Here is an 18,229-nt window from a genome sequence, read left to right as displayed (position 1 = left end):
TTGGGGAAAGGAGCAGAGAGAAGTCATCTGCTAATATGGAGCGGGGGAGTTGATAAGAGGCTGTAGGAAAAGGAAAAATCAGAAAGACATTGAAGTCAGTGAGAAAGATGGCTAGTAGCTAGTAGCCTGCTAATAGTCCCCTGATAACTTTTTTCCTTCTTTCATAATAATAGAAGTTTTGGTTGGGAATGTACCCACCCAGCAATACAGCCGATTTTCACATAATGTCATGCGAAAGAATCCAGACACAAATGATGTGTAGATGATTCAATTTGTATAAAGTACAGAAGCAGGTGAAACTATTATTGTTAGAACACAGAGGAGTGGTTTCCCTTTGGGTGGGGATAGAGCCTAGAAGGAGGCATGAGGAAGCTTCAGGGGTTCTGGTGATGCTCTTGTTCTGTCCTGGATGCTGGTTATGCATGTGTGTTCTGTTAATGAAAGTTCAGCAAGCTATACATGTATGATTTTTGTACTTTTCAGTATACATTTTTAATTTCAGTTTTAAGACTATTTTTCAGCTGCCCTTGCAGTTGGGTGTGGCCATGTAAGTTACGGCCAATGGGCTATGAACAGAGAAGATGTGTGCACCTTCCAGACGGTGCCCTGAAGCAGAAGACAGGCAGCCCATTTCTCCTCCTCCATCCTGCTGCGTGGAATGTGGACAAAGCAGCACATCATCTGTAGACCAAATGAAGGTAATTCACTGGGAAAGCCAGAACAAGAGAAAAAGAACCTGTGTCCTTGGATGGCCTTGGGGAGCAGAGCTACTATCCTATAACCTGTTTTGGACTAGGGACCTCCTGTTTTTGGACTACTACATCAAAGAGAGATGGAATTTCTTGTGTCTGTCATGGCTAGTAAGGTGTCTCTGTTATATCCAGCCAGGTCTATATCCTCAGTAATACTGTGTGTAAAGGGATTGAGGAGTTGGGCATTAAAGGTTTGGCCTGGAAACCAGGAGCCTGAAATGGCAGTCTGCAGTCAGGTGACAGTATATCTCAGGGCTCCACCAGCCATAGAGGAGGAAAGATAGATTGCAAGCTTGAGCTCAGATTCATTTAGTGGAATAAGTGGCGGAAGTTAGGACGCTTTACTCTCAGGAATAGAAGCTAGAGTTCTCACTGAACAGAGAAGAAATGAGGCCAACAGGGAATGTAGTTTTCTATGACATTGCAGAGCAAGTGTAGGAAGAATCAGAGAGCATGAGGTACTTCAGCCAGGAAACTAGCAGTATTCATGACAATGAATGAGCAACTGCCCCGATCTTTATTACACTACTCTGTAACAGCGGGTATATCAGTAACTCAAGCTCCTTCAACTCCTTGGTTTTAAGACCATTCCCAGGCTTCCACTTGAAGAGTGGGATTTGGAGGGGTTGAATAAACAAGTCGGTAGGATTTAATGGCAGGAAAATCACTCAGGAACAGCCCACTTCAGGGAGGAAACCCAGGGGGATTTGCTTCAGCTCATCAACCAGCAGCCCTAGAGTACTACCAAACCTTGCTAGAAAGCGATCAGAAAAGGAAAAGGAAAGAAAGCAAACTATAAGATGTTTTGCTTCAGTAGTAGTTAATCCAAATGACTATGGAGAAAAAGGAGACAACCAACAAGATAGTCCTCAAAAGAGGTGTCCATCAATGACGATATTGGCCAAAAATTATAAGTGGACTATAGTTACTTAGTTATGAATAGGGAAATACAAAGGGTCATAAGTAATGTTACCAAAAATTATATGTAAAGATATAATTATACACACATGTATGCTTATATACAAAATTGGAAGTTGCAAAGGAAAATTGGGGCACTGGTAGCATGGGGTAGAAGAATAGGAGCTTCAATGGTTGGGAGACTATCTTTTCTCAAAATAACCCTTTGTACTGCTTGAATTTCCACCATGCACAGATGACCCTTTCAAAAATGTTTTTCTTATTACAAACTGAAATCCTATTACAGGTTGAAAACAGCAGACAGGATATGCTTTTTCCTTTGCTTTCTATTTCAGCTTATAGGAAGAAATACATTTTTACTAATGAATCTTTATTTCCATATACGTAGCACTTATTTGTAGTGAGATTTCCCCCCCTGGAGTTTCTTACCATCTTTTCTGAGGCCCAAAACGTATACTTCCTTACTGGAGGTACATAATATAAAAACATGACCAGATGATACAGATTTTCTAGCACTTTATAATTTTCAAAACAATCGTGCATACATACTTGCTCTTCACAATTCCATAATGTATGCACAACAATTACTATTTTATAGATACAGAAGCAGGCTTGCAGAGGTGAAGCTGCTTGCTCACGATCACACGGCTCTTGGACTTAAATCTAGTAAGCAGTGTGATCCACGTACATGATCATGATGAGGCCAGTGCAGTTTGAACGTGAACTTTACTTTTACCAGTGGATGCACTGTCACTGGGCCATGAGAATAAAGCCTTTGTATATTAAGCCTTGAGTTTTAGAATGTGTTAAATGACAGATTTTATTTAAACCAACCCTAATTGTGTTACTTCAGAACACAATTTAGAAGGTACTTTCCTATGTGCTCATTCCTTTGAACCTCAAAACAGGGCATGGCAAGTATTGTCCCTGTTTTTGGATGAGGAAAGAGAGAAGGGACATAAATAACAGGTCTTACTATTAGAGGCAGAGTTAAGATTTGAAGCTAAATCTTCTGTCTCCGAAAACGATGCTCTTGCCGCAGTAGAATGTTGTTGCTAAATCAGCAGCTATCACTTTTAAGTACCTAGTTTCGAACCCAGTAGGTGCTTCAGTAAAGGCTAAAGTTTTAAAAAACTTTCTGTATGCACGCATATATAATTTTATATAAATACAGCAGTGTAATCATATCGTATATATGGAGGGGTGGGGTTTTTTTTGGCTTTCCCCTTTTGGTCCTTTGTGTGGTTCCCCCACCGTCTTCCATGTAATGTCAGCAGGGATTCTTCTTTTTTTTAAGTTTGTGTAATTTTCTATAGATACACATATATACACATTTTGCAACTGTCACTGTTACATAAAAACGTGGGTGTATTATACACATGTCAGTATACTGCTTTTTTACACACCAGTACTGTGTAGAAGGTCCCTGAGTCACTTGTGTAGCTCGAATTCATTGCTTCAGTGGCTGCAGAGCATCTCATGATGTGAACGTACCATCACATTCAATCATCGCACTGTTGGTGTCTGGTTTTCTGCCACTATGAGCAAAGCTGGAGCAAACGTCCTTGTGGTGTGTCCCTATGTAGTGGTGTTTACTGCTGGTTCTCTGGCCTTGGGGGGGATTCTCAGGAATGGGATTGTTGGGTGGAGGGAGATCTATAGATACATGTTTCCTTCAAATAGATACCGTTATATTCCTTTCCCCTCAAACGGCTGTATCACTTCACACATCCATCAGTAACAAGGGAGAATTTCTTTTCCTCTGCCAGCAGCAGGAGTTACTGTTCTTTTGTAACTCTTGCCTTTCTGATAGCTACGTACTGCTACTGTTACACTTATTAGCGTTTCCCTGAACGCTGGTAAACTTGAGCACCTTTTCACATGCTTGTTGGCTACTTAGATTTACTCTTCTGTGAATTGCCTCGTGTCTTTTGTCTGTTTTCCCATTAGGCTCCTTTTTTCTACTCAGTGTGCAAAACTCTGGTGACTATTATAAAAATTAACCCTATGTCGTTTTTATTTATTTTTTTCCACTTCTAAAATTGGCCTCTTTACCTTTTTATGGTATTTCTTGCCATGCAAGCTTTCAATTTTTGAATATTTGAACATATCTGACACTTCTTTTATGACTTCTAGGTTCTCAGTCTTGGTTTAAAAGGTCTCAATTTGGGATCTTTCAAATGATTGTTGATTTACAACTTCCTGTTTCTTTTTCTAGAATTGGAAAATATAATTAATATGGATATTGGCAAGTAGTCCTGATTTCCTTTGTGTAACTAATTGACATGGAAATTTTAGTGTTCTTATCATCATCACTCCCTCAGTTTCTAGCTTTCTTTAACTATGAAAATGAGCGTTATAATCATGACTACAGATGCTGTTGAATGGTACATACATAGGACCTGTATTCAGACAGCAGTTTATTTGGTGATAGGCTGAACTTTCATTTGTTTAGCAGACTTGCCTCACTATAGGAAAAAAACTGATCAAAATACTGCCTTTATTGAGTTTACAGTTAATATTTGCAAAATATTTTAGTGAGAATACTTGACATGTTTACTAATTAGGTGAGTTGATCCCATCTTCTAACCTTCCCTATTATCCTTAACATGTATTACTCCACCCTCTAAATAATCGTTTGTACTATTCTAATGCATCGGAGATAAGCTTTTTTTTATTATTATGTACTGCAGCAAACTAAATAGATCTTTTCTCTTCGTAGCTTTACCCTAGTAATATTGAAATGCATGTAGCCTTTCTTAAGGTGTATTTACTGAGCACAGATACTGATTTTCATGAGCTATTTGTAGTTTGGGCTTAAAAGGGCCCAGGAGTATATGCAGCAGGAAAACAACAACAGAAAGCTAAGGAAAACAACCAGAAAAGATAGTTATGAGTAGTGAGATTTTCTGTTTGTTTTCCTCTCTTATATATAATTGCAACTTGTGTCATATACTGTCCTCAGTTGGAGACCACTGTCCACTAATAAGATTTTAACACCGGTTGCCTTTGAAAATCTAATAAGGAGCAGGATATATTAACATCAAATATATTGCACAAAAATTTATTACTATTTATTATGGTAATATATCATATTAAAATACACATATGCACCTGTACTTCACCATCATGTTGATTAGAACCATCTGCGGGGGTGACGGGTAATTGTGACAGCATTATTTCTTTTCAGAAAATGAGGGACCCTGAGTCTTAGAGAAATCAGTATTTTTCTAAGATCACCAAAAGTTGTCTGCCAGTATGGAAACTTAAGCAGTGTCGTGCTCAGAGACCCTGTTTTCAGGCTCCTGTCATATTTGCAGAGCTGGCCTTTTCTTTCTAAAATAGCCTTCAGGACCGGGACACCTTGCCTTTTGTGCCAGTGCGTGGACCCTTGTGGCCTGGGATCTGCCTGTCCAAGAATAGCCAAGCTTTCCTCTCTTATCCAGGTACCTGTCTCTCTTCTTACGTTCAAATGCTATGTGACCGTGTTTCCTGTGTCTCTTCTATTTCTTATTCACCTCTCCAGTGCCAGCAACAATCAGCATTGCCCTTTGCTTCCCAGTCCCAGACATTTGCTACCTTTAAATGGGGTTTAAAGTCCATCCAGGACCTCACTTTATTGAACACTTCCTGCTTTGTTAGCAATTGGAAAATGACCACATCCTCTGCCCAGGCCAGGCACCGCCCATTCCGAAGGGCAATGAGAATTTAAAACAGAGATGCACAGAGTTAATTCTCAGGTACCCAGTTTGGAGAGGAAGGTGGGGTGCTTTCTGACCAGCAGAACTCTAGGCTCTCTGGACTCTTCTCTGGCCACAAGATGAAGGTCAGAGGCTGGGATCACCGCAGCAGTGGTGGGAACAGCAGTATCCTCAGAGGCCAGTGCTGCCTTACTGCCTGCACTGTACCCTCGCTGGGGAATGTCATAGCTCGCCTCTGGTGTTAATAGGAGGTGGGAATTGAATGCTTTACCTGTAGCAACCAAACTGGCAAGTCTTCCCACATGGTCTGGGAAAGAGAAGTATTTTGAACAGAGATCTCTTAAACAGCGGTTTCACTGGCGGAGCAAATGGAGCTGGGGTACTGTTCAGAACCAGAGTAGCTACCATATCATAAATTGTAGGTGCTTCCACTGGTCAGGACGGCCATCATCAGAAAATCTACAAACAACAAATGCTGGAGAGGGTGTGGAGAAAAGGGAACCCTCTTGCACTGTTGGTGGGAATGTAAATTGATACAGCCACTATGGAGAACAGTATGGAGGTTCCTTAAAAAAACTGAAAATAGAGCTACCATACGACCCAGCAATCCCACTACTGGGCATATACCCTGAGAAAACCATAATTCAGAAAGACACATGCACCCCAATGTTCATTGCAGCTCTATTTACAATAGCCAGGACAGGATAAGAGAGGAACGCTTGGCTATTCTTGGACAGGCAGATCCCAGGCCACAAGGGTCCACGCACTGGCACAAAAGGCAAGGTGTCCCGGTCCTAAAGGCTATTTTAGAAAGAAAAGGCCAGCTCTGCAAATATGACAGGAGCCTGAAAACAGGGCACTGAGCACTTAGGAAGCAACCTAAGTGGCCATTGACAGATGAATGGATAAAGAAGATGTGGCACATATATACAGTGGAATATTACTCAGCCATAAAAATAAATGAAATTGAGTCATTTGTAGTGAGGTGGATGGATCTAGAGACTGTCATACAGAGTGAAGTAAGTCAAAAGAGGAAAACAAATACCATATGCTAACACATATATATGGAATCTAAAAGAAAATGGTTCTGAAGAACCTAGGGGCAGGACAGGAATAAAGACACAGACGTAGACAATGGACTTGAGGACACGGGGAGGGGGAAGGGTAAGCTGGGACGAAGTGAGAGAGTGGCATGGACATATATACACTACCGGATGTAAAATAGCTAGCTAGTGGGAAGCAGCCGCATAGCACAGGGAGATCAGCTCGGTGCTTTGTTTCCACCTAGAGGGGTGGGATAGGGAGGGTGGGAGGGAAACGCAAGAGGGAGGGGATATGGGAATATATGTATACATACAGCTGATTCACTTTGTTATACAGCAGAAACTAACACACCATTGTAAAGCAATCATACTCCAATAAAGATGTTTAAAAAAAAAAAATTGTAGGTGCTTCCAAACAGGCATGCCTGTGCTTTGTGATGAGAAGCTACTCCCACCTGAGGCTTCTGGATGACGCAAAGAAAAAGTTTCATCAACATTCCACACGTTTATGACTAGTTATCTAGCACACCACCCCTAAGCAGAGTGACTTCCCATAATCACCTCCCTGCCCAACCCACAATGTTAAGGGTTGGCTGAGCTTAGCTGAGGGGTTCTCGTGGTCGGGCTTGGGGTGTCTCCTGAGGCTGCATTCAGATGGGAGTATGGCTGTGGTTGGTACATTCAAGACAGCTTCTCATCCTCCAGAGCAGGGCTCAGCAAACTGGGACACCCCGCCCCAGGCCAGATCCAACCCACAGCTCATTTCTGTACTGCCGCAGGCCAATAATAGTTTTTACAGTCTTAAATGGTTGAAAACAAATCAAAAGAAAATCATCTCATGATGTGAAAATTATATGAAATTCAAATTTCAATGTCTATAAGGTTTCATTGGAACACAGCCATGCCCATCCACTTACATACTGTTTAGGGTGGCTTTTGCACTGCACTGGCAGAGTTGAGTAGTTATAACAGTCACAAAGGCCACATGGCCTGCAAAGCTGAAAATATTTACTGTCTGCCCCTTGATAGAAAAAGTCTTCTTACCGCTACTCCTGAGCCTCTCTCCACAGGCATCTTCATTAAACATCAGTGGGTTATTTTTAGAATGTTTAGTTTTCTTCTTTCTAAATGATGAGGTTAGAGAAAATTTAGCCTGTCACTTGCAAACATTATCTCCAAATAACATACTGCAGGTGTGAGTAATTTCTGGCTTAAAAAAAACAAACCTGAATATAATTTTCATTATATTTACTCCATTTAACATCATCTTTCAGATTACTGGAGTAAATCTGAGGCCATACATAACATTTTTATCAGATGCATGCAAATAATGGAATCATCAGTGATCATACAGAGATAAACTTTCAGAACTGTTACCTTTTTTATGCTCCTTGTTAACTTGTTACATCAGAATTCCTATGCATCTTGTCTTTGCTCAAATTCACATTTTGAAAATAAGTGCTTAGAATAAAAACAATTTTAACAGTTTAACTGTCAAAGCTATCTTCCCTTGCTACTGCTGTGCAGCTGAATATTTGCAAACTAAATCATAAGCATGCTTCTCCCATCCCCACCAGCTGCAGCATGGTCACTGGTCATGTAATTGAAGGCTTGCAATTATTTTTATTTTGAAGAGATTAAATAATTGCTGATTTTAAAAAAGGAGAATGAGACAAATACCATTTCTGCCTTTATAATGTGAACCCCAAATGCCTTTCTAAACAAACAACAGCTGGAAAATGCTGAACAGGAATAGATACAATCCTTGCCCTTAAAAAGCTCCCAGCTTCATAGAGATGGATGGACAAGAAAACAGTATGGTGCAGGAATTGATAACTGACCATCGATGAGCACAAATTATGATGGGAGCACAGAGATCAGGCACCTAGGCTGGTTTAGAAATGTCTGGGAGACTTGCTAAGGGAACTGATGGGAAGGAAGGCAAGGTGGGTCAGCCCAGAAGCTTTCCTGGGTACCCATCCAGGGCCCGACAGAGGTGTCATTGCTTGGTCCCCTGCAGCCTGTCACAACTGAGAGCACACTGACCTTTACTGGTTTACTTGTTCATTTCCTCCACAGATGATAAGCTTCTTTAAGGCAGAAACTGTGTCGTCATTGCCATCTATGGTGCCTGCCTGGTAGTAGCTGATGCACAAGAATCGTCTAATAAACGAATATGTGGAAGTTCCTAGGATGATGAAAATATTCCTTCTCTTAGATGGGCTGACGTTTAAAGACAATATTTTATGTCTATACAGTGATATATTTAAAAATCTGTACTAGTTAGTGGTTGAAGTGCCAATACCAAATTTTGGTTGCAAGAACAGGGTCAGGAGCCATGGGAGATGCAAAGACAAGCAAGACACAAACACTGCTTTCCATAAACTTACAGCTTCATAATCCTCACCTGTATTGAACCAGAATAGCTTGTCTTTCATCTGTTTACATTTTGGAACTCCACAAAATATTTCTTTTGACTAAAGGGCTCCATTTCTTTAAAAAAAATTAAAAAAGAAAAACTTTGATCAAGTTAAGGCAGCTAAGTTTTCTCAAAATATTTACATATTTAACCCCCTCCATTTATAGACTGGAAGGAAATTTAAATGGAGGGAATAGAACATTTACATTTTTAGATATGTTCATATTCCTCCTGGATTTCATCTTAGTTCTTAGTTGCCTTCTTTAGCACCTTTCTAATAGGTAATATATAGCAATGTACAGATGTATGCAGTAATAAAATTGTTCATTCTCTCCTATATACTGTAATATCACTTAATATTTGCTAATATCCAGAAAAAAAGCTTCTATGCATATCCTTTCTAAAATTACTGCAAAGTATCTTCAAAGTTCTATATTCTTTTCTATTTTATATATGAATATATGTTTTTCTATTTTATATATAAATGTGTATATGTTAATCCCAACCTCCTAATTTATCCCTCCCTGCAAGGTTCTATATTTAATGCCAGTTATTCTGAGGTGTTTAATTCAAAACTGTTACCTGATTTCTCTATAGGATGTTGGATTTCAAAAACATCCTATTTTCAAAATAGGACGGTTTAAGATCATCTTAAGGACTCATATGCGAGAAATCCTTCTATGACGTCTGCAGGGAAAAATGAGCCAAATGACACATAGGTACAGTATTCTTTATTATAAACAATCAGGTAACAGTGTAAGTGTGCATTTGAAGGATAACTGAAGCCTAGCTACAATAATCAAAAACATTACTTAAATAGAAATAGTTTCTTTTTTGTTGGTTTGTTTTACATTAATTTGAATTTAACATATGCCAGGATCACCTAATCTTGTCATATAGTTCAGCTGTTAAATCCTTAATAGGAAAAGACGAAATTTGGAATGCATGTTATATTTTGCTTTATTTGTTGACTATATATACCAAATATTCAGGACATACCCAAAGTTAAGCAGGTGCTTAAAGTCTAGCAAGTGGTACTTATAAAATGCTTTTGTTGCTGTGATGGGGGTATTCAGTTCCTAAGAAGACAATGAAAAGGAAATTCTAAATGCTAGGTTGTTGTACAACTTTTCCAGATTTATACTGAGTGTAAAAAAAGAAAAGAATAACAAAACATAAATGTATTGAGAAGTGACATCTTAATAGTTCCAAAGCACTGGCAGGTATTAAAATATCATCTAACTAAAACAAACTTTTCACATCTCAAATTTTTAACAAAAAAACACAAAAAACAGGCTTGAACAACACCATAAATGTTCTGGGTCTTGTAAGCAGGCCAGAAGTTGTTATTCTCTATTGCACAATCCTTGTCTATGGCAACCTTAAACATGTTTGGCTGATGCAATTAATGGCTTAGCATGTCCACTTTGCTCATTATCCTATAAAAGAATGCTATGACATTTTTTGGATTGTCTGTCTCAAGGAATGAATGCTAAATGAGCACATTTAGAAGTTTGAAATCAAATACTGCATTACTATTTTTAACAATTCTTGCCAGCAAAAATGTTAAAAGGCTGATTTAAAATGTGACTTACAGTGACTGAAGGATTAACTTCTCATCAATTCTAAATCCTCTGAATTTCACAGTATCTTAATAAAGGCTTTTGGTGAGATAGGACTGGTAATGACACATATGTACCACTTTAATCATTTATTTTTTGAAGAAATAATTTGGATTCACTGGAATATTTTGGCCTGGTTTCCCAAAGCTGCATGAAAATTGAATGTATTTTTTCATGTCATTTATAAGCAACTAGTACTGATTAATCCTGTAAAGGTATAAGATTACCAGAGGAGGAGTTTGACCACTGATGGGAGAGATTCAAAAAGCTGTGTTTGCTCTCTGGAGCCCAAACCACGTGTACCTAATGCTCTTTCATGCAACAGTACTTGTATGAGGATGACTTCACCATATTAATGCCTTTTCCAAGAAAAGGGGAGATGGGGAAATTATTGGAAAATAGGGAAGCAAAAGGCGAAAAACTCAATTTTGAGACACAGAAGAAAAGTATCATTTATCCAAGGAAGTCTTCAACCATTACTTGATTGCTCAGAAGAGAAGGGAAATCAGCTTCAAAATAGAGATAATTAAGAAAATTATACTTTTTTTCAAGCATAAGAAAGATTGCATGGTTTGTTTTAAAAGTTCTTGAAACATGAAGATGATTCTACAAACAGATTTACTCTTAAGACTCTCAGCTCCAGAGGGCTGGGACGGGTCTCTTGTTTACATTCGATTCCACAGTACCTAACATTGTGCCAGGCACATACATAGTTGATGAACCAATATACTATGGAGTTTGCTAAACACTAAGTGGACCACCTAGCTTTAATGTAAAATGTAATATTTTCTATTGTATATAGAGAAGCTTCTATTACGTAACACTAGTCATTACAAGAGGTGACAGCAGTAGCTCACACATACATCTTTTTCACATGATCATTCCTACCTTGAATACAATTTAATGAGAAACAACTACTATGCACTAATGCTAGAAAGAGTTGAGACAGAATGTATAAATGAAGAAACCTCCTGGATCACTGAAGTACCGTCTGTTACAAGCATAATTACCTTCTTAAATTACACATTTTATAAAGGGTGTGAAATATTTTTCCAAGCAATGCAGTGTTTAGTGGGTGGGAATTATATATATATATGAAAGTACCTAGGAATTTGGGAAATTTTCCTCTCTTTATCATCCAAGGGTAAATAAGAACAGGTTTTGATGTTGTGGATACATTTTTTTAAATATCCTGTTATTCAGGACCACTGTTCCTCAGAAATGATAGGGATTGTGAAATTATTATCTTACTTGGGAAGGTATTTCCAGGTATGAAGCTTTAGTTTTAGAAGAGGCTACCACATATGACCAGCAGATCATTTAATCAATAGAGACACTAAGTTAAATAACTCAAATTTGATCCCAGCAGTGTGTCTAGATTTTCTCAAAGGCTTCACCACTGTTTGGGTCATCTGTGAATAGTTAATATCTGCCAGCATGTGAGGAAAATGTGGCAAAAGGCATGCCCTCACCTGGAGACTCTGAACATGGGAATGTGAGAAGGTATAAGTAAACAGGGTGCTTTTGTCCAATGCTCTTAGTTTACTGCTTCCGCACACAGGACTGACTGACATACATGGCCGTAGAGCTCACTGTGCAGACTCAGAAATCTGCAGAGCTGCCTGACACGAATCAACAGGAAAACAGGAACCCGAGATTTCCTATGTGGAAAGCAGGCATCTCCGTGGGGGATTCTCAGACTAAGTTCTGGTCTTATTTTGCAATTGGGGGATATAGCTCATTTCATGCTATTTTCATATGTATCTTCCCATATTAGACTCATTCTTTTTTTTTACAGTGGTAGATAATGAGGCAACATGACTCTCAGCTTCACAGTTTCTTTCTTTTCCCATCACAGTTTAATTTGTTTAAAATGTACCGTTCATATCAGCACAATAGTCCAGCTATAGGCATTTCAACTTCAGAAATAAAGTTTATGTGACTTATCTTACATAACTGATTTTAAAAGCTTGATTTTTTTTTTTTTTTTTTGGCCAGTAGCACTAACAGTGAGGTTATTTCAATTTTATGGGTTTGGTAGCTTTGTTTTGTCCTAAAGTGTTATTTGCTCTAGTGCTGCTAGTACCTGATTTTTGCTACGTAAACAGTTTTAATATTTTTCCAGATTGGCCACACAACATGCCTTACATGACATGGTGGACTAAAGCTGCCTTTATTCTACCAACACCCTTCAAATACTGTTCCTACAGTTGCCTCTCATTTGTTCTCTCCCACAAAAGAAGCTGCTGCTTATTAGAGCGTAAGCACAAAAAACCTGCTTTTCTAATTACACTGTACTGGCATCAGGTTAACTAGAAAGCACAACACAAATGGTGATACAAAATGTGAATAGTATATATTATATGTATTTACATATGTACTTAGAAACTTCAGTTAGTTGCAAATCTGAAATGATATAAGCCACTGCCTGCAATAGCATCTATCCTATAGAAATGTGGATGAAGACAAGACTGTTAAGACACTGAAGAAATCGGGTTGTGTGGAGAGCCCATTTGAGTCAGAACTTTGTCCAACCACTGCAGTGGTCCATGAAGGTGAATCTCAATCCAGCAGGGCGTGCTTGTGACATCCTGGCGATGATACTCGGCTCCCCAACCCTGAAAAGCAAAAACGGAGCGGAGTGATTGTGCCAGACTTTACAGGCAGCCTTCAGAGGCCCCAGCAGGCCCGGTGGACACAGCCCACCCAACCCGGGGCAGCTCCTGGGACCTGAGAACGTGAACTCTACGTTCCTGCAAGTACAGGACGACTTTTGCATCAACCAGATACCCTGAGTCTCCATTCATGGTTTCCTCCTGGGTTCACAACTAAATTCATGGACCTAGAGAGGGCCTGGGTTCTAGCCATGCCGGAGACCCTGGCAAATCACTTCCTCTTCCACAGGGAAAGGAGCTTGAACTCATGTTCACCCCCTAATGCTGAAGACCCATGTTTTGTACAAGATGGTTGCTCACTACAGACCAATGACTGGATCTGAACGTTGTAAAGCGAGGGCTGAGGGTGCTCTTGGTTATTCAGGATTGATGAACAAAGCTTGTTTCTCCTCTCCCCCGCTGGCTCACTTCTGGCAATTTGCCATTTGTGACCATCCATAGGAGAGACAGTAAAAATAGAGATAATGAGTTTAGTCAACATCCATCACCTCACATGGTTGCAATTTTTTCTTGTGATGAGAACTTGTACATTTCTTTTACATCGATCACCTGTAGTTATATTTGCTAGGGATTTATGTTTTTAAAAGTCCCTGCAATATAATAACAGTTTATTTTCTGTGAATTGTGTAGTTTTATGAATTTAAAGGTTGCATATCTGAGAAATACATCTTGCTGATCTTAGGAAAATAAGATTTCTGTGCAAGCTTATGTTACAGTGAAATAATTATGTCTGAGATATTGGCATTTCATCCTAATTTGAAAAACACAGGGCTAGACAAAAGTAACCGCAAGTCAAATGGTTGTTCGTTAATGGCAATTTAACGCCCTCTGCTGGCTCTGAAGCATCAGAACGTTTGAAAAGATTTTCAGGTATTTAATTGCCTGACCGTGTGAAAATATTTTTAAAGCTTAACAGTAAATTTGAATAAAACTGCTTTGTCATCATGAAAGAAATGGATTCAAGAAGTCAGTTTTCAATTGGAAACTCTATTCTTATTTTTTAAATAATTACTAAAATTATATATACAATAAAGACACAATGGACTTCCCTAGTGGTGCAGTGGTTAAGAATCCTCCTGCCAATGCAGGGGACACCACGCGTTCGAGCCCTGGTCTGAAAAGATCCCACATGCTGCAAAGCAACTAAGCCCATGCACCACAACTACTGAGCCTGCGCTCTAGAGCTCGCAAGCCCCAACTACTGAGCCCGCGTGCCACAACTACTGAAACCCGTGCGCCTAGAGCCCGTGCTCTGCAACAAGAGAAGCCACCGCAATGAGAAGCCTGCGCACCACAACGAAGAGTAGCCCTGCTCGCCGCAACTAGAGAAAGCCTGCGTGCAGCAACAAAGACCCAACACAGCCAAAAATAAATAAATAAATAAAATTTTAAAAAGAAGTATAGAAAAACAGGACACATTTTTCAAGATAATTTTAAAGGATTAATAAATAAATTTTACTTTGAAAAAACCTGCAACAAGCCATACTGATTCCTTGGATGAATATATGACAATGGGAAAACATATACTCAGTTTGATAAACAAGCTCAGATTTGGAAATATTAGAATTATTTGCAACTGCTTTGCGAGGGATGAAATAGCAGACAATGAAAGTGAGGTCTTTAGCTTCAACGTGCAAATCCAGTTTTTTTCCTTCCCGCTAAGTAACTTTTCCTCCGTTCTCCAACCTTCACATCAATTTTAGTAAGATCTAATTTGATAAATTCAACAAATATTCATAAACAGAACATCTACTGCTGTCTCAGAATTATTCACAAGCCCCATAATGTTTCTATTCCAATTTGTTTATACCTTTATAAACAGCACTTAATTCATACTATCTTGTATTAAAGTCAGTTCTGTCTGTTTTGTAGCTTATTTATAAATATGACTGCTCCATTTGCCTGTATGCTTTGTAAGAGTAAGGAGAGTGTCTTATTTGATTCAGGTAAATTCAACAACATTAACTGAGTGACCATAGGTGGTCAGCAGTGACCATAGGCGGTCAGCAGTTTGAGGGATGGAAGAATCTCTGTAGCATTAAGTTCTATACAATTATCATTGTCACTTTATCTTATGTGTTAAAAAAAAATCAGATAACTATCTTAACTTGGTTTTCCTCCAAAAGTAATATGCTTAAGAATTTTCTTAAAATTGCTAAACAAGAGATTTCATACTCATGGAGGAGCTCTTCCAAAAAACAACTGACATATGTACACTACCAAATGTAAAATAGATAGCTAGTAGGAAGCAGCCGCATAGCACAGGGAGATCAGCTCAGTGCTGTGTGACCACCTAGAGGGGTGGGATAGGGAGGGTGGGAGGGAGACTCAAGAGGGAGGGCATATGGGGATATATGTATACGTATAGCTGATTCACTTTGTTGTACAGCAGAAACTAACACACCGTTGTAAGGCAATTATACTCCAATAAAGATGTTAAAAAAAAAAAGATAGCATAGCTACCTTGTTTGATCAGTTGTTAGGGGAGCAGGGATTTGATTTGAAATGTTTGCTTACAGAGCTCATGCTTTTCCCAGTTAAGCTGCTGATCAGGAAAGTTGTACATTGTTTGGTAAAATTTGGACTCTGTAGTTTCCCTACTCTTGCCATTACCTGTAGGTAGAATTTTGACCTCTAGGATATTGTTCGTTTTACTGTAAAATTTATAATAAAAATTTAAATTAAATTTGTATTTACTTTAAAAAAAAAAAAAAACAATTAAAGAGAGTGCCCCCCCCCCCACCGGCAAACTGCTGTCTACTTACCCTGGCTGTCTAACTGCCACATCAACCAAAGAGTGCTTTTGCTTTTATTTTTCATCTTACAATTGGGAAGCAAGCACTCCTTACCTTGACAAAACTCATCCGGATGGTGCACATCTTAGTCAACTCATAAACGACTTCAAATCCGTGATGGACAGACTGGGCAAGCAGCTGAGCGAACAGCTGGTTGTTGAAGATCTTGAGGCTGCAGCCGCTGGGGATCTTGCAGACGGTGGCCGGGTGAAAGCCGTGCTGATAGTTGCAGTTCCGGCTCTGCACAAAGATGCTGCTGTCACTCACACACTCGGCGTAAACCTCTCCCCCAACGTAGTACAGATGCACGCCTACGAGGCAAAAACAGTCTTCCAACACCAGCACCGACTTTCGCTTGGATTTATCACCCTTCCCTTCTCATCCACCTCTGTAACCTCAAGAGATGTGACTATCAACTGTGAGGTTAATTTTAATATCACCAATCATTGATTAGTACCACACGTGCCCCAAAGGCTGACTTGCTTTAATTATCATCTATATTTTTTTCATGAGTCCATTTAAAAGTGGACTGCAACCCAGGTTTACGATCAGCACCAAGAGCACAGAAGTAGGCTCTCGTGTCCTACTCCCTTCACTTGCTCAATCTCACGCTTGTTCCTTCTAAAAGGAAGATCTCATAATATTAGATGCGAAACAAATACATAATGCAGAACACATCAAAAAAAAAAAAAGAACTGGACACAGTGCCATGGTAATACTTAGGTGCATACACTAAACCTACTTCAGAGGGAACAATAAATGAAGTTTAAATGTGATTTCACCAACAATTATAAATCCATTTCTCTTAATAAATACCTCAAAGACACCCATTTTATTTTAAAGCTTATCACCTACAGTCATAGGTCACAGAAACAATGCCTCTTTTTACCTACAAACAGTGAACGTTGTGCCACGTTTTCAGATAAAATATAAAAACACAATCAAAATGTAGTTTATGCTACTTTATCTCACATTCTTAGAGCTGAAAGGCAAAGCATCCTGAGAAGGCTGCTGCTCAAAGTAAATTTCAGTTGTTGCTTTCCCTCCAAACGTCTGGGTTTAAGATTCCACGTCAATTTATAACAAGGGACTGGGGTTAGATGAGATGAAGATGTTCTAGTCTAGTGAGTATTAAAGACTAGAACAACTGTTCCCCAACCTTTTAGCAGGAACAAAATGGTCCAGCACGAAGTGTCAACAGGATTGTAAATACAATCACTGTGCAGTGGCAAGGGGTTTGTAGAAATGATCCTGAATGTACTTACAGAGATAGATTTTGGATCTCTTAAAAATAAAACATTTAAAAGTAATAGAATTGACCTACAGGGGTTCTCAGACCCTGGTGTGTGTAACTCTGCATTTAGGAAACATTCCGGACACAGCCGCAGCAATGGAGGCACTTCTGCATTATACTTCCCGCCAGCTTTATGGCTTGCTTTTCCCATCTCCTTTCCCTTGATACAGTTTTAGAGAAGAGTGGTTTTCAGTATTATGTATCCCAACCATAGACTCCAACACAGTCTGAAGAAATGGACCCAGGGTCACAATGATGAAGCACAGCTCTTGATATTCAGGCCAAGGCTCCCCTCTCAGCACCTAGATCAGAGCAGCTCCCCTCCTCTGCTCAGCCTTCCTCTCCCTTTTCTTCCTCATCTCCCTCATTCTTTCCCCTGAACGGCCCGGGGTCTGACACCTCGTGGCCCTGGCCATGAGGAGAAGGCAGAAGGACTGTCCTAATTAGCTGGGACATAGTTACTTGGCTGCAGCGACATGTTGGAGGTGAGGCAGGGGCAAATCCAAGCAGACTTCCTTTAAAAACTCCCAGGGGGAAGGCCTGCCTCTGGGGTAGCTGTGAGTTTTTTCAAAGTGAGAGCGAGCAGGTGGTAAGAGAGCCAGAACATGAGGCTGCTAAGTGTTTAGTATGTCTTTGAATTGAATGACCTTCAAATATATAATCCTCCCAGAACCTAATAAGGAGAACAGATTTTTGTCATCTGACTCTGGTGTTTATTTAGGGGAGGATTTTCAGTCCTGTTAAAGTCTTATCCGCAGCCACAGACATGCTGGCAGAGCATGGAAAGCAGAGAAGAGACCGAACAAGGAGGCAGTAGTTTAGCATCCTGAGCGAGAAGAGGGGGCAGAGCCGACGGGATGCACCCGCAGAAGCCCAAGGCCGGCCTCAGTACCGGGACCGGGGGGAGTTCAACCCCACTGCGAAGGAGGCTGGATTTGGGCTAGAGACAGCAGCATCGAAGGAGTCAAGTAAGCAAGGGATTTTATTTGCATCCATTTGACAGGCCAGAA

At 39.7% G+C, this 18,229-nt stretch overlaps 1 protein-coding gene across 2 annotated transcripts in view; it reads right to left on the bottom strand.

Annotated features, from left to right (window-relative positions):
• Nucleotides 1-9,549: 9,549 nt before the first annotated feature.
• Nucleotides 9,550-18,229, bottom strand: part of SMAD9 (SMAD family member 9) — a 63,969-nt gene continuing 55,289 nt past the window's right edge. For both annotated transcript variants that reach the window (XM_049701372.1, XM_033410122.2), the window contains exons 5-6: nt 15,980-16,236; nt 9,550-13,073 (exon numbers count right to left, since the gene is read on the bottom strand). In XM_049701372.1, coding sequence (XP_049557329.1) covers nt 12,930-13,073; nt 15,980-16,236 — 401 coding nt within the window. In that variant the 3' untranslated portion in view covers nt 9,550-12,929. The remainder of the gene's footprint in view (nt 13,074-15,979; nt 16,237-18,229) is intronic.

Source organism: Orcinus orca, chromosome 18 (assembly GCF_937001465.1).
Source record: "Orcinus orca chromosome 18, mOrcOrc1.1, whole genome shotgun sequence".
In the NCBI taxonomy this organism is placed as follows: Eukaryota; Metazoa; Chordata; class Mammalia; order Artiodactyla; family Delphinidae; genus Orcinus; species Orcinus orca.
The sequence above is the reverse complement of the archived record's forward strand: the minus strand, read 5'-3'. Positions and strand labels throughout refer to the sequence as shown.